The sequence below is a fragment of the Gallinula chloropus genome, assembly GCF_964237585.1.
Source record: "Gallinula chloropus genome assembly, chromosome: 4".
Lineage (NCBI taxonomy): Eukaryota > Metazoa > Chordata > Aves > Gruiformes > Rallidae > Gallinula > Gallinula chloropus.
Window position 1 is genome coordinate 44,585,284 of NC_140088.1, and position 23,208 is coordinate 44,608,491.

The window sequence follows — 23,208 nt, forward strand, 5'->3', positions numbered from 1 at the left end:
GTTCTCTGTGCCTTCTTCCCCATGCCTGTCTTCAGCCAAGGTAGGGACACAGCCTCGTGCTCAATCCCCTGTGCTAGACCAGTTCTTAGCACCCCAACAAGGTGCCCCTCATCTTTGAAAACCACTGTTCTGTCTTCCTGCTGAGCAAGAAGCCACATCACGAGGGATGTTAAAAACAACAAGGGATTTTACAGGTACATTGGCCAGAAGAGACAGGCCAAAGAGAATGTACCCCCTTTGGTAAATGAGAATGGAGAATTGGCTGCAACTGATGTGGAGAAGGCTGAGGTACTGAATGAGTTCTTTGCCTCGGTCTTCTCTGGCAGCCAGGATTCTCATAATTGTCAAGTCCCAGAACCTTGCATCCCTGAACCTCTAGGTGGGAACTGGGGGAGTAAATCCCTCCCCACTGTAAGGGCAGAGCAAGTCCGAGACCACCTCATGAGACGGAATGTCTACAAGTCTATGGGGCTGGATGACATGCATCCCAGGGTCCTGAAGGAGCTGGCTGATGTGGTTGCTGAGCCGCTCTCCATCATATTTGAAAAGTCGTGGCTGTCAGGAGAGGTCCCAGGGGACTGGAAAAGAGGTCACGTCACTCCCATTTATAAGAAAGGGAGCAAGGAAGACCCAGGGAATTACAGGCCGGTGGGCCTCACCTCTGTGCCTGGGAAGATCATGGAACAGACCCTCCTGGATGACATGTTGGAGCACATGAGGGATGAGCAGGTGACCCAGGACAGCCAGCACGGCTTCACCAAGGGAAGGTCGTGCCTCACCAATCTGGTGACTTTCTATGATGGAGTGACAGCGTCGGTAGATAAAGGAAAGGTGACCGATGTCATCTACCTGGACTTGTGCAAGGCCTTTGAGACAGTCCCCCACCACATTCTTATATCTAAATTGGAGAGATGTGGATTTGATGGGTGGACCATCCAGTGGATAAGAAACTGGTTGACAGAACACAGACAAAGGGTGGTGGTCAATGGGTCTATGTCCAGGTGGAGGCCGGTGACAAGCGGGGTCCCCCAGGGGTCTGTCTTGGGACCGGTGCTCTTTAATATCTTTATCAATGACATCGATGATGGAATTGAGCGCACCCTCAGCAAGTTTGTGGATGACACCAAGCAGAGTGGTGTGGTTGACACAACAGAAGGAAAGGAGCCATCCAGAGGGATCTTGACAGGCTGGAAAGGTGGGCCCGGGTGAACCTAATGAGGTTCAACACTGAGAAGTGCAAGGTGTTCCACTTGGGCTAGAAGAATCCCAGACATAGATACAGACTGGGAGAAGAGCTCCTGGAGAGCAGCCCTGCTGAGAAGAACCTGTGTGTCATGGTGGATGAGAAACTTAACATGAGCCAGCAGTGTGCTCTTGCAGCTCAGAAGGCCAATGGGATCCTGGGCTCCATCAGGAGAGGAGTGGCCAGCAGGGACAGGGAGGTAATTGTCCCTCTCTACTCTGCCCTTGTGAGGCCCCATCTGGAGTCCTGTGTCCAGATCTGGGGCCCCAATACAAGAAAGATGTGGGACTGTTGGAGAGGGTTCAGAGGAGGCCACAAAGATGATCAAAGAGAGGCTGAGGGAGCTGGGCTTGTTCAGCCTGGAGAAGAGAAGGCTGCGGGGGGACCTTATTGCAGCCTTCCAGTCCCTGAAGGGAGCAGAGAAACAGGAGGGGAATCAACTTTTTAAAAGGGCAGACAATGGCAGGACAAGGGGGAATGGATTGAAGCTAAAGAAAGGAAGGTTTAGATTAGATACGAGGGGGAAATTCTGTACAGAGAGAGTGGTGAGGTGCTGGAACAGGCTGTCCAGAGAGGTGGTGGATGCCCTGTCCCTGGGGGTGTTCACAGCCAGGTTGGATGGGGCCCTGGGCAACCTTGTGTAGCTCCAGGCCTGGAGGTTGGTGGCCCTGCCTGTGGCCAGGGGGGTTGGAACTCTGTGATCCTTGGGGTCCTTTCTAGCCCATACCATTCTATGATTCTATGACCACCTTGTTGGTAGCAAAACCAGTGACACTGAAGTTTGATGGTGAGTATGGGGGCATAGTGTGGCCTGATTTTAGCAGCTCGCTCTCCTTTACCCCCGTGGTGCACCAAGGCTCCGCTCCAACATGTAGCTGGGCCAGATGCTGAGTTTGCAGCCTGCAGCAGTGTGGTGCTGCAGAGCCCCAGTGCCTTGCTCCACAGACAGCCTCACAGAACATGCTGCCTTCTCTCTAGCGGTTCTTCTCTGGGGTGAAATTGTGCCTTTATCTCAGCCGCCAGTGGGTCTTGCTGCCCCCGCAGGACACCAGTGGGGAGGCCCAGTGCACAGCTGTGCAGTGCTGTTCTCAGTCCTGCCCATGTTCAGCCAAGGTAGCAGGACCACGGCCACTTTCTGTCAGCTCTGCTGCCTCAGGATGTGGGGACACCTCTGAGGCTCCTTCAAGGAGGGGGATCAGCGGCTTAAAGGACGTGCCTCTAGCTTGCACTATTGCTACCACTTTTGGGACATCTGAGCTGCCAGGGTCGCTTACCTCGGATGGTTGTAAGTGGGGAGGTTGCCCAAGTCTGTCTCCTGGGCAAAAAGTCTTGCTTGTTTTAAAAGAGCATTATGTTTTGGCCTCATCTCTGGCGATGTGGCAGGGAGAATCGGCCTTGTCTCTGCTGGGGTGTTTCAGACTAAGCCTGTAGAATCAGAGAGCTGCTGTTGATAGCATTTGTGGTGAACATGCAGAAGAATCAAAAGGCTTTGATACTCACCTACACAAGTTCTCATCAGATTTATCTGATATGCTTTGGACTTCCTTACATCTCCCCTATCTGTTTTTTGCACCGGTGCTTTGTCCTGGGCATTGTTACTGCAGCTGAATCTGGCAGATGATATGGCAGGTAGGCACCACTGGTGAGCACCTCCGGTGCAATGCTTATTTCCAGTGCACAGTCATGCACCATCATTGCTATGGCTTCCCTTTATATGCTCCTTATCCCCTTCGCTGCCTTTTTACTTCCATCTTATCACCTCCATTGTGCTGGCTCACCACATTAAAGTTTCTCTCCTGGAAATCAGCAGTGCCCACAGCTTTCTGACTGCAATGAGTTTTCCTTCACATCACCAAGATTCTTCGCTGTAACAATTTTCTTCTCTTAGATATTCCAGCAAACATGCCAATAAATTATTTAGTTCTTCTTTGTTAGTGGCAATTAGATCTCCCTTGTGCCAAATGGATGAAGCGCTGCAGCGAGCAGCGTTCTCAGTGATACCTTAATAAAGGCATGAGGCACACGCTTGTCTTCTTGCAGTGAAGTTGAATGTCATCTCGGGTATGAGTAGTCCTGTACTCCAGATACAAAAACATCAGTGCCCCAAATGTGCCTGTATCTTCCCATGGCCTTGTGCAGACTTACATATGCCGTATTATGTTTTGATGTAGCCAAACTTATTGGAAATGTGCTTCTACCCTCTGGATGCATCGAGGAGTGTAGTTCCTGGGCAATGAGTTCAATGGTGGTTTTCTTCCAGTGCTGTAGTCACTTACATGTTGCTTTTTAATATTGTAAAAGTTATGTGGGGTGTTTTTTTTAACATCTCTTGAAGCAAGTAGATGGGAGCCTCTGCTCAGCTGTTTGGCAGATGTTAACCAGAATCAGAGGTCCCAGCTCAAACAGCCACAGAAGAAAAATCCAATGAACAAGAAATCAATATCAATAGCTGCGAGACACAGCAATGTACAGACACTGTTTGAACCCTTCAGAAAAACTCACAGGAGAAAAGGTGACATTCTCCAAGAGTAAAAGTAGCGTTGTCTCTTGTTCTTTAAGGGCTTTTGGTTTCTTACGTTTGCTGCTGCAAACATTGATTTCTGCTTTTTACATATTTTTTTACAACTTTCTCCCCTTGCTGCTTCCTTCTATTTTGCTGCTGTTTTGAAAAACTGCATTTAAGCTGAAGGGTTTTTTTTTTTTTTCTCTATTCTTTTCTCCCCACTTTTTTCCCTGTTAAGCCAGAGAATGAGCAAGGTCGTAGAACTTCTCTAGAAAAGTTCACTCGCAGCGTGGTAAGTTCCTTTTCTTTTCCCTCCTCCCTTTCCTCAGAACTTCATTTTTAGCTTGGGGGGAATGTGGATGCTTGACTTTTTACTTCATCCGTTATTTTTTGCAGCTAGCATTTTGGCAACTTCTCTTTTAATACTGTAGCTCATCTAAATAGTAGCTCAAGGAAGGGGGTGGGGGTGAAGCAGCATTCCATAATGCTCATTCTAGCTTATCATCACTGCAAAAGCAAATTGATTTTTTTTTTTTGTCTAGAATTAAATGCAAGGCTGTCTTTTTGCTGTGTTCCCACTCCAGTATTTGTTGTGGCTTTCCCTTGCACAGTGGAGTAGAAGAGCATGGTTCTCGTAGCGCCACTGCAACACTGTCCACACTGACCTCCGTGCATGGTTAATGGTGCTCTATGTATATACACATACATATCCACCCACAGCAGCCGTTTCCTCCATGGCCCCTGTCTGTCAGCACTGGTGTCAGTAGTGGTGGGTGATACCCTTTGACTCATTCGTGATATCGATATCCGAAAAAGAGCACAGGAACAGCAAGAAACACAACACACTTCAACCTTCTAGATAAGGGAGGGGATGGATGGTGGGATCTCAAGGGCAGTGGACACATGTCCTCTGCTATCTCCCTCACCAGTCTCCAACCTCCAGCCTGTCTGGCTGCGGAGGGATGCTGCAGCACAGGCTGGTGTTGGGTACTAGCCAGGGATGCTTCTCTCCAGCCCCCAGGGGAGGACCCCAGAGTTTGGGCAAGACCCACTTGTCCCACTTCTTTTCAGGGATCTGCACATGTAGCAGATTTTCTGGAGCAAGGGAAGAGCAGAGAGAGGGGAGCAGGACCAGAGGCAGATGCTGCAAGCCTGGTGGGGGAGCAGCGATGCCGAACAGCATGGGGGGGCAGCAAGGCTGTGTGCATGGGGTGGCACAGAGTAAGCTCAGGGTTAGAGCTGGAGAGGCAGCACCTGGGTCATTGGGGAATTACCCCCAGGTATCAAGCATGCTTCGGCTTGGTATGGCATAGGGATTTGGCATACATGGTCTTCATGTATCGCCCATCGTTACTTGTGAGGTGATACCAGGACAGCAGAGAGGCGTCGAGTAGTTGATTCCTGTGGAAGCTGCTGTACAGAACAACCCTTCATAGGAAGTTCATAGATCAAGTTCATAGATCTTGTTACGGGACTGTAACAGCTTTATAATGAAGGCACAGCACTATTTGTATATACAGGACTTGTGCTTGCATTTGTGTGTCTGTATGTATACTTATACATACACTCTATACGTACATGGTGTATAAGTACAAAGCGTTTGTACATGCGGCTAGAAGTGGGGGAACTGCACAGGTAAGTGGGAGCTGTCGTAGAACAAATACACCTAGAGGGGTTCTTCCTGATGCCACCATGCTTCTGCGCAAGCAAACCCAACTGCAACACGCAGAGCTTTGTACTGTATCCACTGGCAGACTTCCTAGGGAATGTATTTATATAGCTAATGCATATGTACACATTTAAAACATGTTGATACAAAATATATCACTGTGCCCATCTGCATATTTACTACTAAGAGTCTGCCAGAAAGAGGAAGAGGCAAAAAAAAAAAAAATCTTTTTAAAACAAACTATGGAGAAATATTTATACCAAGTGGAAAATTCTGCTCCCAGATTTGCCAAATACAGGGAAGAGTAACTCTCCCTGTTCTAGACTGGCTGGGTAACAGAGCCAAGGATGGATTTTTTTTCTCGTGCTTTTGGTTTGAAGGGTAACTTGACCAGCTCAGTTTGGGATGGCAGAATTGTAGTGTAAGTACCTGTACAGAACATCATTGCAGGTTGCTCGGCACCTCAGTTCCTTTTTGCCTTACTGGCTGGCACACTCTAAACATTTTCTTTCATGTTTTTTAACTCCTATGTAAAATGTCCACCTCTGATGGCATGGTGGCTGCGAGAACTAAGAAGGGGCTGCATTTTTTTAGACTTTGCATTGTGGCAGTTTGTCGCTGCTGACAGATGAGAAGGCACTGTGTTGGCATGGCATCGTGTCCTCAGAGGACACCGCTACCAAAGCCCTAACTTCGTGGTGTATTCAGCGGACTAAATTAAGACCAAGTTAATTCTACATGCTCTAGTTCTCCAACATGCACTGCAGTCGCCTGACTCTGCAGGAGTGGAGCAGCTCGGTGGCCCTCATCCCCAGAGCTCCCCTGTGATGTAGTGATTGCTTTAGTGATCGAATATTCAGGCTGAAGTTAAGCATATGCTTAAGGTTTGGCTGGAACAGAGCCCCGGTGCTCAGCTCTCTTCAGGGGGAGGGGCCTAAGCCTGTTTTGCAAACAGAAAAATTTGAGGTTGGATTTCCACTGATAGTTGTAAGAGGAACCAACCAGGGCTATAAGTTTGTTTGCGTTAAGGAGCCATCATTGAGATGCAGTTGTGGCTCCCAGACTGGCCGTGTGACAGACTGCCTGGAGATCTGGCCCACCTCCAGACTCTGCTGCTCTCTTTGGCTCAGGAGGGTGCAGTAGAACTTTGGGTTTGGATAAAAATGTGTGATTTTTTTAAGGTAAACTGCATTTGAATTTCAAGATTTAAATAGGGATCTCAAGAACACAGCTTGACTGAAGACATGTCATTTAGCAGAAACATCAGGAAAATTATTAGTTGAGGAATAGCTCTAAGTCAGTTACTGGTCATCCACAAGTCACAGAATCACAGAATGCATTAGGTTGGAAGGGACCTTTAGGTCATCTAGTCCAACCCCCTGCAGTGAGCAGGGACATCTTCCCTAGATCAGGTTGCTCAGAGCCCCATCAAGCCTGACCTTGAATATCTCCAGGGATGAGGCCTCCACCACTTCTCTGAGCAACCTGTTCCAGTGGCCCACCACCCTTATATTGAAGAATTTTTTCCTGCTATCCAACCTAAATTTCCCCTTTTTTAGTTTAAAACCATCACTCCTCATATTATTGCTACATGCCCCAGTGAACAGTCCATGGTTCCTGATGGGATACACCTGCAAGTGCTGGGGGACCTGACAGAGGTCAATCACTAAGCCACTCTCCATCATTTTTGAAAGGTCCTGGGGAACAGGCGAGGTGTCTGAAGATTGGAGGAAAGCAAATGTCACTACAGTCTTCAAAAAGGGCAAGAAGAATAACCCAGGAAATGACAGGCCAGTCAGCCTCACCTCTATCCCTGGAAGAAATTTGTTTTGGGGGTCATATCAAAACATGTGGAGGGAAAAAAAAAAGGTTATCAGGAGTAGTCAGCATAAATTGACCAAGGGGGAAGTCATGTCTGAGTTTGAAGTGTTCTCAAAAATATGTGGGCAGCACAGTGGTAGGATAGATGCCCTATGCCAGGCTCCCTGGCACAACATCTCAGATGTAAAGCTAAGACTGGCACTTCCATGAGGGCCCTGGGGAAGGGTTGATCTCAGGGAGCTGCAGATCTGACAGTTTATTGCATTGGAGCACTTACTAATCCACCTCATTTAAAAAATGATGGCACTGTGCATGGTGGCAGGTTTATCTTATTACAATTTTCCTTTGGAATCTGGCAAGGATTGACATTATGAAAGCAGAGTTAGTCTGTCTTCTCTCCCAAGTGAAGATAAATGGCATCATAAAAATCAGACATCATGTATCATATATGTTATAAATAATACCTGGTATTGGGGTAATAACTTAATTTTAAAGACACACATACACACAAATCCATATATCTACATCTCTCTCTTCTGTCATATTTGATCATCTTGCTAATTAAAAGGAGCCTGCTGTACTATTTTTAGCCATGCAGTATCAGCCTAGCTGTTTAAACCACTGTAGTTTCCCATCTGCTTTAGAAATGATTTAATAATCAGATAGACAGGAGCTTAGTTCTCATAAGCTGAGATGATCCTTCAGGGCCAAGAGTAGAAGGAAAATATATTTTAATGAGTACGTTTAGGGAAACCACTGTTGCTTTTGTCTCACAGAGGAACCCACCAAGTCTCTGTCTAACTGGTGCTGGTGGCCATTTATGTTTAATGAAGGGGGAAGCAGGAGGAGGTTCCTTTGTTGCATCTTGCAGCATCTTGAATATTAACTCGAACAGCAGCAATGGTTACTCCAGCAATAACAGGGATTAAACCTATGGAGACTGGCCAGGACAGGTTACTTAGATAAGCCTGGGCTGTGATACTCAAATTGAATCAAATGTTCCTAAATAACATAATAATTGACCTTATCACCACCTATAATTATCTGACAGGAGGTTGTAGAGAGGTGGGCAATGGTCTCTTCAGCCAGGGGACAGGAGATGGGACAAGGGGAAATGGCACGAAGCTGCCCCAGGGCAGGGTCAGATTAGATGTTAGGAGAAAGTTCTTCCCTGAAAGAGTTGTCAGGGCCTGGAACAGGCTGCCCAGGGAGAGACTTGAGTCACCTTCCCTGGATGTGTTTAACAGATGGGTAGATGAGGTACTTAGGGATATGGTTTAGCTTAGGACAGGAACGGTTGGACTCGAGGATCTTAAAGGTCTTTTCCAACCTTGTGATTCTGTGAATCATTTTCTATATTCCAAGGAAGGAATTTCTGCTGTAAGAAAAACAGTGTTAAAAGTTTCTGACTCAATATCGAGGTGATGACCCAGTGCTGAGAAGATCTCTGCATTTTATTCCCAGCTGACTTTTCCTTAAGAGCAAAAGGCAGATGCACACATACGGAGTTTGGGGGGGACCAGAGTTCTCAGTCTTTGTGCTTTAAAGGAGCAGAGAGGGGCGAGACCAGTGATCCGTTGTTTATTTGGAATTCTCACGACTTGTGTCAGAACTGACTGATGTGACATGCTGTTAGTCGCTCTGTTCCCGAATGGAGAAAGCTCTTTACCTGGAGAAGGGCAGGGAACTCTTGTGCGCCAGTTCCTCCTGCCTGCGCACAGGGAGAAGAGCTGCACAACCTGGGGGAAGGGAGCGGCCTTGGCTGGCTGGCTGGAGCCCCTTCTGAAACTCAGCCCAAGCCATGGCAGGACCTGGCAGCTCCAGGCACAGCCAGAGAGCGCTGGGGGCGGTGGTGAACATGCAAATGATAAACTTTTGGCTGGATAGCGGGGGCTGTGGGAATCCCTCTTCCTGCGCTTGCTTTTTTCCCCCATCTCCTTCCTCAAGCAGTAGCAACCCAGCACGGCAGTGTGTGAGGAGGTGGGACGTGCATGGGCTTGCCGTTGCTACCTTGCCAGCTGGATAAAGTCGGCACTACAGTCTGTTGTACTTCCTGGGAAAGGGAGCCCTCCTGTTCAGTCCTGGAGGAAATGTGAGGATGGAATGAGACTTGAAAGGCTCGGGAGGTTTATTTTAATGGCAGCATAGTTGAAGACACTGGATACAGAGAAGGGATGTGGTGTGAAATGTGTGGGGGAGCAGGGTATGAGGAAACGGGGAGCTTTCCCAGGTGGTAAATTCAGCTCATCAGTAAGGTGAAGGAAGAGGTGGTCTGTGCCCCAGCTGTGTGAGAAGTAGACTGTAGATAAGAATAAAAGGAGTTTTCTAATGAGCTTTCTTTAAAGAATACTGGGCATTATGGATGGAACATTTTGTTTGGGACAGCAAGTCAATGAAGATTGAAGATTGCCTCAGTTCCTAGACATAGGTGAATAAGTGAATCGACAGACTGGCCAGGCTTCATCAACTGTACAAGAGAGAGCTGCAGGAGGCAGAAGCTGCTGTAGTCCTTGAGCTAGCAGCAGTGGGGTGGCTTTTATTCTCATCCAGAGAATAAAATCCCACATTACATCCTTAGTAGATGTAATGGAGCCAGTGTCCCACCTTGGTTTCTCATGCAGGGATGACTTTTCCAGGAGCGAGAACCTGACTGAAGCTCTTGTGTTTGCTATAGTTGTCAAGCTCAGTGGCCAGGATGCTGTCTGTCTGGAGTCAAAAACACCCTCCTCCTCCTCCTCCTTGCAGTGGTGCAAACTGGAATTTCCATGGTAGCGTTTCATCTGCTTTAGTTTTCTGGTATATTTTGGCTGTTTTGTACTGAAGTAGCTTTGGCTCAGGACTGTGAGTGCACTCCAGTTCAGTACCCAGTGAAACCCAAAGCCCCACATTTCAGTTTTGCATATATCTATCCATTTCTACTGTAGAGCTATGAAAGCCTTACTATCTACCCTGCCTGGCTGTCACTTCCCAGATGCTGTCAGCAGTCTTCTCTTCCAGCTCCGTGTTGTTACCTTTGTTCTTCCCTGCCACCCCTTTCCCATCTTCCTGGTCCTCAGCTGCATCCCTTGGCCACCGCTACTGCCTCGTGCTGGTTTTTTATGTCCTCCCAGTTAGTCTGCTGTTGGATGCAAGTCCAAGTCGCACTCTAAATGTCCTGGTCCTGTTCTTCATTCATGAGTACAGTGTCATGTGCGTGAAATGTGCTGATGGGGTCTTACCTTTCTCAGGTGAACTGAGTGATACTTTGCACAGCTCTGCATGTGCTGTATTACAAACACTAACCATGAACACAGTGAAGAAGATGTAAGGCTGGAGAAAGAATTGCTGCCTGATATCATCATGACTCTCCTTTTTAACTGGGTTCCTTGATAATCTCATAGAATTGCCATATACTTATCAGCTTCCTCACTTTTTCACTTTCCCAGCTTGTGAAATTAGGTAACAGCAGTTGAGGGCATGGAAAGTATTAATGACTTGCAATATAATAAAGACAATGGCCAGAGAATAGTGGTAGGAAAAATGGACAGTATAAAAAGGTGAAACCAGGTGAGATGCTGGTGAAGTGGGTGTCAGGACAGGTGGATGCAGGAATGGATGCCAAAGTTTCTTGTATTTGGCACCAAGAAGAGACATCTGGGAAATGGGTTGGTTTTATCTTTGGAAGATGTTTTACTTTCAAAAAAAAAGGGGGGGGGGGGGGAGGGGCACTTGTTCCAGTACTGCAGTGGTTACCAAATACTGGCTTTTACTGGGAAAAAAGTACTTGCATTATGTAGGTGATGGCAGGCATCACAATGTACCCCCAGTGTGAGGGGATCCACTCGACATTTGCAGCCTTTTCTCTGACTGTTGTTTGGTGTGCAGTGAGCAGTCAGGGGCAGTAACCAGCGCTGTGGGTGCATGGCCTGCACCGGTGCATGTATGGACTGGTTGCTGCACACTTGCACGTGTTTCCTCTGTTCCTGCCGTCGGCACAGTACCTGAGCTGGAAAACGTCTGCGCCGCGTTGCCTTCCGCTGCACGCTCATCACTTGGGTAGGCGGTGGGCTGCACGTGCTGTGTAGTCTGTTCTGTAGGCAGGGGCTCCTTTAGAAGGGAAGCAGTCACCGCTTCTAGTGAATGAGTTGTTCTTCACTTCCCTTCCCACAAATGTCACTGTGTAGTGCAGAATGGCAGCTGGATCTCGCCCCCGAGGTCGCTACCTTCCAGTGGTGGGTGAGTGACCCCTGTGCCTACAGGTTGTGAAATCCTTTGGGATCCTTGTGGATGAAAGGCACTCCGTGGAGCTCAGGATTTGCTACTGTTCGCTCACTGTCTTTTATTCCAGCCACATACAAATTCTGGAAGATAAAAGTTGGTGCGTCCCCACTACAGACAGGTCTAGCTGCTGGCTGCAGGTACCGAACCCAGACCTTAGCAAGGTGTTTGCGGGGGGAAGGACAGGCTTTGACCCTCCTGTGATTTCAGCAAAGCTTATTCTGATACTCCAGAGGGGTTTGATATTCCAGTGGTGTTTCTGTTTTCCTCTGACTGTGCAAGATATGTACATTTCAGGTTCCCAGTCCCACTGAAGGGAGTTAAAAAGACCAAGTCCGTTGCACACAAAGGGAAGACCAGAATCGCGCCCTGCCCAGAAGCCAGACCAGCAACATGCAGGGCATTTTATGAGGCAGCTTGACAAGAACACTCTGTATACTGGCTGCAGTGATCCATCTGCATCTCTGTCTTCCCATTTTTTTTGTTGGAGACAGGGGATGATGGGCCCTGGGTTGGTAGCCCAAGGCTTTCCACCGGACAGGGCTCTGCTCCTTCAGAAGGGCGTGTTTAAGCTCCTCCAACTGATGCCAAAATTGGCTCAAACACATTCTCACATACAAGGAACCCAGACTGCTCTGGAGCAGAAGAGAATCTTCCTCCTGGTGCTGGTGGGCTGGTAGATGAGAACTCCAACTGTTGTGATGATGTTCTAGGAGTGGGTGAGTTACAGAGCTTATGTCAGTTCCTGGCTTGTGCCGTACACAGTGCAGGGCTGGTGTTTCTCAGAGCAAAGTGCAATGCCTCACTGAGGAAGTGCAGGAAATCCTCACAAAATCACAAAAGTCGGGCAATACCGACTTTAACTGGCCTGCAGCTCTGAACTGTTCCCATAGTGATGTAAGCTGGAAGAGGAGAAAAGTGGTATCGGACGCAAGAACCTAACCCATGGTTGCCTAGCTTCACAGCCACCAGCAGTAATGGTAACTTGTCAGTTGAGCCTTACACAAGGAGTGGGGCAACTCTGCAGGAGTGTGGGGGTGACACATGAGACCACACTGGTGCGAATGGGTGAACATCCCGTGCACTGGGAGCAGCCGCTCCCCTCCTTACCCTCTGCAGCCACTTTGCAGCTCCTGTTTTCAGTCTGTGTCAGCATGTAATTGGTGGAGCTGGCCACCACATTTTGTGTGCTAATTTATGTGGTACCACTTCATAGTTTATGTGTCTGTGTTCATTTTGTGTTGCTCTAAATTCTTTTCTTTTATCGTTTATGTTTTAACTCTGTTTCATGTTTAACTTTCTTAATTTATGTTACTTTATCTTACGTTTGCAATGTATCTTTTCATGAAAAAAAAATCTAATAAAAAGGATCTTTTTTAAATGGCACAAAAATAAAATTTCCCCAAGATCTGCAGTGCAATATAATGTTAAAAATCAAACGGTGCTGGCGAGTCTAAGGCCCTGCTAGTCTCTCTCTTCAGGAGGCAACTCTGGTGGAAGGACATCGTTTGCCAACTTGTAGTATGTTAGCTACAGGGTAGGATATCTGAGCAGTGCTGTCACCATGTGGAAAACCCTCAGATTCAAGCTGGCTGGAAATAGGGTTTGCTCTTCTCAAGTGGAGGCTCAGACCAGTCCTCTACTGGGGGCCTTACAGAGGTACAGGGCAACGCTGCTCCCCAGGAGATGGCTTCCCCTCCAGGAAGGTGATGCTTCTGTCTGAAGCAGGTTGGGCAACAGGCTGGGAAAAAGGCAGCCCTGGGTACAAACATGGGGTAGAAAGCAAGAAGTGGAGTAAACTATAGCACACAGAGTCCTAAGCTGGTGGGTGGAGACTGTGGATGCACCAGCCAGCATGGAAGCACTTTAGCATGTATTGACTCGGCAAACTGGAGCCTGTGCTGCCGTACCACAAGCTTCCCACATGCTCCCTCCATCACTGCAGCCACAGAGCTCCATGTGGGATGAATCCTGCCCAGGTGTTCAGGTGAGTGCTGGGGGGGCATGCATGGGAGCGCTGGCTTGTGCATGGTGGTGGTGGTGAATGCCTGCATGTCTGACACGAACTGCACTGTGTGCCGGGCAGAGCACCTTAACAGTGGGTGAAGCCACAGTTACTGGGCAAAACTAAACTTTCTATTTAGAATTATTAAGGAAAGGTAGTTCACAACCTTTGCCTCCTCTCCAAACTGTGCAAAGTGCTGGCTTTGGTAGATAAAAGCAAAGAACAAGCTGGAAACTCTGGTGGCTCATACAGGAGGTTGGTAAGGAGCACTGTCTCCTCTTTTTTTTATGTGTGTCAAATCCCAGATTTATCCTTGCCCTCTTGCTTGGCTTCTTGCCTACATTAAATTGCTGAATTCTGCTTCATTAAAATAATTGCTAATTGCATTTTACACTTCAGTTTAGTAGCTGCTCAGCAAGGGCTTAGCCATCGAAGATGCTAAGGAACCTGCTTTGGCAGGGGGACTGGACTCGATGATCTCTTGAGGGCCCTTCCAACCCCTATAATTCTGTGATCTCCGGTGACCTACAGGTTAATCTTCACCTCAGTGAGATCCCCGATTGACCACAAGTGCTGAGGTCTGGTCCCCTGCCCGACACGTAGCCAAGCAGTAGGATGGGCCACATACATCGAAGTCCAGGTCTGGAGGGCAGTTCCAGAAGGCTTGTTAAGAATTCCCTGATGTTTTCTATACATTACTCCAAATTCAGTTTTTTGTTTTACATTGCCCCTAGACGCTCCTGTCACATGTTCAGGGGTTAACAGATAAAATAAATTAAATTCAGCTGCACAGAGAGAACTGGACATTACCTTTAGCAAACCATGGTGAAGCCACATGTGATCCTTTTCTGGAAGCCATGTTACAGCTCAGCTGCTTGCAGAGAACAAGAGAAAAGAAAGAATTCCTGAATCCAACGAGACACACAACATATGCCCTACAACATATGCTCTACTGCTAGTGCTACAGTGTTTGAGTGGCAACAGTCTGGATTTTTAATTGTCGTAACCCGTAATTAGTAGTGATAAATGTTTTGCCACCGGAGGACTGAGGATCTCTTTGTAAGCTTTAGACCCCATGTACAAAGTTTACTCCTCTCATCCACCCTGATCTTGCCTTGAGTTATTCGGCACAGGTGTATGACAAGTAAAAGAAGAGCCGTTGGGTGCTCGAACTCACACGGTTTCTGGATGTCCGGCCAGCACAGCTTAGATGGCATTTCTCCGGGAAGCATGGCAGGAGTTGCTGGCATGTTCTTTCAGGGGGGAGAATAGAAAAGTGGGGGCAGCTGCTAGTTCCATGCTCAACAAAGATGTGCAGAAGGGAAAAAAGTAATTTATTCTGGTTGAGCTTTTGTCAAAAAAAACCTTATGAGGATTTTGTACCAAACTTTCATGTTGCGATAATCCAACACTTCCTCGCTCTGTAGAGATGTCCCTGAGGGAATCCTGACCAGGGTTTAACAGTGCCAAGTGTAGAGTCCTGCACATGGGACATAACAACCCCATGCAGAGCTACAGGCTTGGGGAAGACTGGCTGGAGAGCTGTCAGGCAGAGAAGGACCTGAGGGTGTTGGGTGACTGGAGGCTGAATATGAGTCAGGAGTGTGCCCAGGTGGCCAAGAAAGCCAATGGCATCCTGGCTTGTATCAAAAACAGTGTGGCCAGTAGGTCTGGGGAGGTGATTGTGCCCCTGTACTCTGCATTGGTGAGGCCACACCTTGAGTGCTGTGTCCAGTTCTGGGCTCCTCACCATAAGAAGGACATTGAGGTCCTGGAGCGAGTGCAGAGAAGGGCAACCAGGCTGGTGAAGGGCCTGGAGGACAAATCCTATGAGGAGCAGCTGAGGGAGCTGGGGATGTTTAGCCTGGAGAAGAGGAGTCTGAGGGGAGACCTCATCACTGCCTACAACTACCTGACGGGAGGGTGTAGAGAGGTGGGTGATGGTCTCTTCAGCCAGGTGACAGCAGACAGGACAAGGGGAAATGGCATGAAGCTGTGCCAGGGCAGGGGCAGGTTAGATGTTAGAAAGTTCTTCCCTGAAAGAGTTGTCAGGGCCTGGAACAGGCTGCCCAGGGAGGGTGTTGAGTTACTGACCCTGGGTGTATTTAACAGGCGGGTAGATGAGGTACTTAGGGATATGGTGTAGCAAGGGACAGGAAGGGTTTGACTCAATCTTAAAGGTCTTTTCCAACCTTGTGATTCTGTGATCAGACCTGACATGACCTCTCGGGCCTGAACATCTTTAGGCATGTGCTGCACCCAGCTACAAACCACTTTAGCTGCCTCCAGTTTCTCAGAGCAGCCTTTCACCTGGCTGACTCGGGTGTTCATGCCACGCAAGCCTCAGGGAGGCAGTTGTAGCATCCCCAAAAAAATGCAGGGGTGCCTCTCCGCTCTGCTGTCTCAAGGCAGACATGGACCATCTCTTTTCCAGACACAGGAAAGCACCAGCGCTGGCATGTTCTGATGCCATCCTGGATGGTTTGGCCATGGCGGCCCTCCCAGCAAGCAGTGGTGGGTAGGTGTGGAACAGAGGCTGGGGATCCTGGGGAGAGCGCTGGCTTGCTGGGGAGTGAGGCGATGCTCTGCACTGTGCTGCCCCAAAGAAGCTGTCGTGCCAGCTGGGCTTTGGCTTGTACCTGTCAACTAGCAGGAACATGTTGTGTCTCCTGATGGACTTTGTTTCCAAGAAGCCCTGGAGGGCTGAACCAGAAATGGAGATGCCATGTGCCAGCTCCTCAGCCAGTGTAAAGCAGCAGCAGCTCTGTGAAAATGCCTGAGTCATGTTGATTTATCTCAGCAAATGGATCCCACCCAGCATTTCCACCTGTGGCACCATTTGCTTGGTTTAGTAAAGGGAAACAGATAACAGTTTTCCTAATGAAATGCAGGTTTTTGTCCCTGATCCTCTTTATTTTAATGAGGATGGCTAAGATGAGAGAATCCCAAACTGAATGCCAGCATCCCAACCACCTCCAGCCTGCAGATGTTCCTATCGCTCAGACCCACGCTGTGTGGCTGACGCTTCTCTCTGCACTGAGTCAAAACAAAATCCCCTACATCAGTCTGCTGTAGTTTGGGGCCACTTTGGTATGAAAGCCAAACACTAAAATTAATTACACCCCAACATGCCTGCTTGTAACCAAAAATGTCACAGCTTTAATCCCTGTATGTGATTGCAGGGATCCTTTCACCATCTGTCTCACCCCAGAGGTAGGTACGACAGCCAAGCAGACAACATCACCCCCTGCTTCTGGCTGTCTTAAAACAGAGCTTCTTGCACCCATCTGTATGCGTGTCCCTGGGCATGAGGCTGTTGGGTACCTCATGCTTCCTGACGCAGTTATCCTCACGGACAGCTAGGCTCCAGGCCTGGGACACCTCCCAGCCTACAGAGCCAGTGAGCGGATCAGGGTTCCCAGGCTAGCTCCCTTCCTGGAGGGGAGCTGCCGGTGGGTCCTACTGCCTTTGCCCACGGTGGGAAGCAATCTCCACTGGGAAACCTGTAAGCAAGGTTTTGCTCTACACAAACCACAGCATCAGTTCATTTTCCAATCCGCCACCTTCTCTGGGGCAGCCTTTCTGTCCGCTGCTCCCTCGCCTTGGCCCAGCCTGGCATTTCCCCCTTCCTGCAGTGAACACGTGTGTGTTGAAATTGGGGCTGGCTATGGAACAGCGTTTTTCTCCTCACCCCCTCTGGACCCTGACACAGGGAGCTGGCGTACCCCCAAGCCACCTGCCTGTGAGAAGATAACGAGAGGAAATGCCTGTCACAGATTAGTTGGAGTCTGAATAGTTATTACACAGGCCCAGGGCTTACTTGGTGGTTTTTTTTTTTTCCTAGGGAATTATCCAAATATAGGTGGGAGCTAACATTCTTTTTCTAAAACAAACAGTGTTAATCTTCCAGAAACTAACATCTACATCTTAACCTCCTTCTTCCTATGAATGGCATTCAGGAACTGATAATTCCTTAGCAATATTTCTCTGGCATTCTTTAACAGCAGCAACATGACAGCCATGGTTACAGCTCCCCATGCCAGTGCCACGTTGCCCTGCAGAAGGCTTGGCCACCTCCTGGGGTGGCCCAAGGCTGAGTTTCCCAGAGGTGCACTTAATAATATTCAATACTCAATGATTTGATTTATAGTGAAAGAAATCCCCATCCCCTTAAACAGCAGCGGTGCTGGCATGTCTGCCAGGCTTCGGGAGGCAGCTGGTCCTTCCTGAGGTGCATGCTTCATTCTGCAGAACCATGACCATGGTGTGCTCTTCCCAGGCAGGACAGTCCTAATGATGAGAGTGTTTCCAGCAGCCGCCTGCTGATGTGCAGAGGCGGTCACGTTAGGCCGTGTGCATGCAGCCGAGCAAATTATTTGTCTGAGTAACAAAATAAGGCTTCTGTAGGGAACTGTCACATCCTCCTGCAACAGCCCTAGATGGGAAGAGTTTAGAAATTTGGGAGGGGAATGTGTTACTTCTTTCTCAAAGTGTGAAGTTGTTAAACATAGCTTGCTCCAGATGACCTGCTGCATTCCAAATTTTCCTACGGTTTTGCATATACTGTATGAGCTGTTTCTCAGTTGCTCTTTGTGTGGGTCTGTCTTTCAAACAGCAATTAGTAAGACTTTCTGTTGCAAAGAAAATCTTGGCTAAATATAGTAGCGGCGAGGAGGCTGTTTAAGAGCTGCTAGGTATTCCACAGCTCTCTGATATTCCATGGGTGTTTATTTTAACCAAGACTGTTTTCTTTTTCTTTGAAGAAAACCATAATTTTTCAAGAGGAAAAGCTACCCCAAGAACACACAGCAACTGGTGCAATACCTGAAACAATTTTTCACTGTTGGATCAGTAATTGCAAAGCCATCAGCAGCCCCTGTGGGGATATACCCTTCCTTCTGCCTGTGAATGGAGAAGAGCAGCTGTGGCCCTCCCTTGCTCAGGGTGAAAGCAGGGGCTGCACAGCCTAAGCCAGTGAAAAGGTTCACATGTGCAGGTGTAACCCCCTTTTCCTCCAGTCCTTGGTCTTGCCAGACAGCGGGGAAGCTCACATGGATGCCAGCAGCTTTCAAGCAAGGCTGCTGCAACTATGTGCCTGCCCGGTGGCTTGGAGGAGAGGGCAGGGAGGCCAGGCAGGAGATACACCTGAGGAGACAAGAGACTAAGGAGTGGGCAGAGTGGGGTGGCTCGAGGGCAGGGACAGGCAAAGATAGTTCTAAAATCACTTTTTTTTTTCCTAGACTTTGCAGCCCTTCCCACCATGGGCTAGCGTTGTGCTTGGGAGCTGTGGCCTGGCACCACAGGATGGCACTGGGCAGGAGGAGTGGTGGCAAATGTAGGCCAGGGCTTTGCTCTGACCAGTTCCAGGCAACAGCCAAGTCCCTTGAGCTGGACCTCAGTAGCCACCACCCCTCCTTGCCTGAGGCAAAACTGCAGGCAGGCAAAGTGCTGGGGGGTGCGCTTACCCCCACTGCCCGCCTTCCTGGGGCTGGCAGCTGCACACCCCGCTTTGGAGGAAGGCACCCGTGCCTCGCTCACAGACATCCCACAGCATCACTCACACCTACGGGTCTCTGTCTGTCTGTCCCTCCCTCCCTCTCTCCAGGGAAAGTCTCTGGCAAGCAAGCGCCTCACGGGCCTGATGCAGTCCTCCTGATGGCTTCAGACGACCGCCCCATGGGAGAGACACCCGGGACCACCGCCGGAGATGGGGCATTTTGGGGGTAGCAGGTCCCCACAGGCGAGAGAGGCTGAGCCAGCGCACGCAGAGCCACACACCGCGGGAGTGCCTCTCTTCCCAGTTTACATCGACACTTTCCCACCTGCACAGCTTTGTAAGGACGCCGAGCTCTGTGCAGGTACTTTGTTTCCCACCAGGGTTTGGAGGAGCACACTTCACCATGCACAGAAGGTTGACAAGGCAAGGGCTTGCTGTCTTGCTACTTAAGGAAACAGACCCCACAGCCACTTGGAGAAAGAAGAGCTGAGAGAGATCAGTACTTTTTCCTTCATCTCTTCTCTCCCTGGCACAAACTTGGCTGTAATAGATGCCACTGCAATTCCACTTGCTCCCTTTCTTGTGGTCGTCTGGATCCAATAAAATATCTGCTGGAAGCTGCTTCTCCTCACAAAATCTCAAATGCATTTCTCCTGCAGATTCATTGACTTTAGCTTTGTTTTTATTTCCTATGTCTGTCCTCCTCTAAAGCAATGGGGGGAAAAAAGAAAAGAAAAAAAGGCACTATTTAAGTTCGTGACTCGCTGTCCTTCCAATAGCATGTAGCATGTCCAGAGATGATGGCCAGATCCTCAGCTGAAGTCAGGGGAGCATGAGTGGAGGTTTTCATCACCTGAGGATCTGCCCCATTGAGTCAGACTCTGATCCTGGTGCAAATCCTCTGACACTGGAGGAATTGCTCTGCATGCACGTGGAGTGCAAACGTGATCAGACTCTGCCTGATGCTCAAGAAGTCATGTTTTAGATATGTAACGCACAGACACACACACGCGCGCGCCGTATTGAGTTGGTTTATATTGTATTTGATTTTCTATTTATTTAAGGTTTTGCATACTTACTTAATAATGGATGTTCAAGCTTTACTCTGAGTAGGTCTAGAATTGGACTCCGACTCCAATTGCAGAGGGCCAAAACCTGCTCACATGCACACAGGGGAAGGTAACTCTGATGTGGGCAGGTGTCAAAATGCAGTCTGCAGTGAGGAGGGAATTGTTGGAGATGGGACAAGCAGAAGCAGGGCACGAATAGGGGCTGGGTGCCAGATGCCCCTTGCTGAACAACAGCGCACCCAGGTGTGATATAAACCTCAGATGACTCACTCCACTGAGAAGCATCATCATAAGAGTGAAATTGTACCAGTGAAGGAAAGGCGCTTCCACTAAAACTCATCTGACCCGTGGCCCACTGCAAGAGATGACCCAGTAGCTTGTTTCAAACTGTTGGGAGTGTGGAGGTTGGGATGAGGACAGAACCAGAGTGACTTCAATTAAAAAAAACGCACTTATACTAGCTGCAGGTAGGAAAACGGACTGTGTTCACATACAATATATTGCCTAGACATTAAAATTTCAAGACTCAGTTGACTTAGTGTCACGAAACCTCCTGTATTTTGCAAGCAGTTCAGATCTGAAGCATATGTGAAAATAGACATTTCTTGGTCTTCTTCACTCATGCCAAGGCAAGTGCAGGTGGTAGAAATTGCTACATGCCTACAAGTCTGCATTCTACCTAGGCAAAACCATCTAGCTAAGTAGACAGCTGGCTATCAACAATACTCACTTCTGAGGCAAGTATTAATCTAATATCAAAGGCCTATGTATGCACAAAATCAGGCCAGCGTAGCTCCTGTCAGAAAAAGGACCTTCCCTCTTTACCCATGACATTTCTCATTTTGATATGTCTTTTTTGCCCCCAAGAACTCCTATTATTGGTATTCCCTGAGGTCCATAGGACTCTCCACACCTGCATGACTGTACAGTACAACATTAAGTATGATATTTGTTCTTTACATCCACCTATTCCCATGAACATCCTGGTGCCTGAGGCCTTCAGACCAAATTCCTCCTAAGCGTAACATGGCACACTAGTAAGTTCTGGGGCTGCGGGACCTTCGTGGATTTGCCTGTACATTCAGGTTGTGTCCTACCTAAAAGGGACATTTAGTCCCCACCAAATTGCCACTCTGCAGAACCCACTTGCCCTCTGTTGCCCACCCAGCCAAAGGGTCCCCTCGAGTAACAGCAAGTCTGCTCCTAACAGGCCCAGTTGTCCGTTTGTGCATGGTCATATGTGTCCCCTTATGTTATCCCTGGGAACATGCAAAGTCTGTCTCTGCTCAGAGCCTTGCTGATGGCATTTGTATCTCTGACAAACCTGCCATTGCTGTCCCTCCCTGGAGCTCTGTAAACCAACAACTGTGTGTACGCTGCAGTATGCTACTGCCAGTGCTGCCCAGCCTCTGGGCCGAGGGGTTTCCCAAGGGAGGTCTGTCCCAGGAACCCCCAAAGTGTTCTGCAGAGCATTTCCAATCGGGATGTACACAGAAAGCATGAAACTGTGTTATGTAGCAAGGATCAGAGATAGGAAAGTGTCACCAGGAGGTCTATACTTTGGAGCAAGTTCCTCACACCAGACAGGTCTCTGGTGGGAGGATGGGGTAGCTCCATGGAGGTGCTCCTTAGTGTCCCACAGCACATGGGCACACGTGGGTAAGACCTGAAGATGCTGGCAGGTGCATGGGATGGATGGAAATTGGGTTGTGGTCTGTGCAGGGAGCAGCAATAGCAGACTTTAATGAGGAGCTGTGCTGCTGCCCTGTGAGTGAAGTGCCCTGCTCCTCCTTTCCCGCTCCGTTCCCGCAGGAGGGTCATGTCAGCTGTGGCAGTGTTTTGCCTGTGGGGAATAGTCTGTGTTTGAACAGTTGAGTGCGTAGAGGGAATTGTGACAGACACAGAGAGCGTGCATATGGGCGGACATCAGGGGGCCTGGATGCTGAACAGCTTACCATTTAAATGCATACTCGTGCAAGCTAATCTGCTCAGTAATGGCTAGCTGAGCGGACAGAGCTGCATATTCTCCGGGGAGGAGAAATCTCTGCTCATTTCCTGACTAAATTTCTCTAAAACAAACATGAGAGTAGACAAGGCCTCCTCCTGGGAACACGTATGAACTGCTCTTCACGTGGCTTTTACTTCATATATGATGATACTGGCACGTAACTACTTCCACATGAACCGTGTCCTTGAATTATTGCTTTTTAATGACATTGCTTATTCCAAGGGATGCTACTCCTGTACACTCAGCAGTATCCCACTGAGTGTTGCAAGCAGTAATCTGCCGCTTTACAAGCGTCCTGTGTCTTCCAACTACCTCATCGTCCTGAAGATGAGTTAGGAAAACAGCTTCCCACCCCTATGTATGTTCTAAATGGCATTGTTTCAAGGCAAGGCAGTCTGGAAAGCTTTTATGATGTCCATGCTGTGCGAGCTAGCTACACAGCTTCCCATGCTTACAGGGCTATGGCTGTGAAATACGGCTGTACACTGTTACTTGGATAATAGAGTATCCAGAGCATTCGTGGCTATTGTGGTGAAATGGCACCAGGACAAGCACCGGGAAAGTTCGACAAGGCTGTGCAGACAGCATTAGGCTAAAGTGAATGGATTCATGTGCTCTCAGCATAACTCAGCGCTAAGATCCCATAGAGTACTGTAATAAAATGGTAGCAGGGCAGCCATAAAAAGTGGCAGTAAGCTGACATAATAATACCAGGATAAATGTAGCAATAAGGTAACACAGGCCACTGCAGTAAAGTAGCATTTTGATAATGCAGCAATAAGACACAACAGGACGCTGCAGTAAATTAGTTTGGGGAATAAGGCTGTAATAATGGTGTGCATGGACAAACGGCGGTACATCTGTACCGGGTACTGCAGCAATAAAGATAACACAAGGTGTCCTAGTAATAAGTTACTACAGTAACAGCAACACGATGCACTGTAAAGTTATATCAGGATGCTTCCATGCTGCAGTCAAATCCTACAAGAGGTGGTAGTGAGGAAATGAAGACAAAACACACCCCATTTCAGGTTGCAAAACACGAGCCAGTTTTCTGTGCAGTCACTCAAATTCCAGAATGATCTCAGCAATACTGATCCCATCGCTCCACACTTTCGAGGAAGCTGAGACAAGA

General features: G+C 48.4%; 1 protein-coding gene across 5 annotated transcripts in view; it reads left to right on the forward strand.

Annotated features, from left to right (window-relative positions):
* Positions 1-19,154, forward strand: part of RGS6 (regulator of G protein signaling 6) — a gene marked incomplete at both ends in the record, with an annotated part of 295,933 nt that extends 276,779 nt beyond the window's left edge. For 3 of the 5 annotated variants that reach the window (XM_084263445.1, XM_084263447.1, XM_084263448.1), the window contains one exon: positions 19,104-19,154. In XM_084263445.1, the coding sequence (XP_084119571.1) occupies positions 19,104-19,154 (51 nt within the window). Of the gene's footprint in view, positions 1-3,984; positions 4,039-19,103 lie in introns of all 5 variants that reach the window. The other 2 variants (XM_084263444.1, XM_084263446.1) reach the window with 1 other exon arrangement.
* Between the last annotated feature and the right edge of the window lie 4,054 nt (positions 19,155-23,208).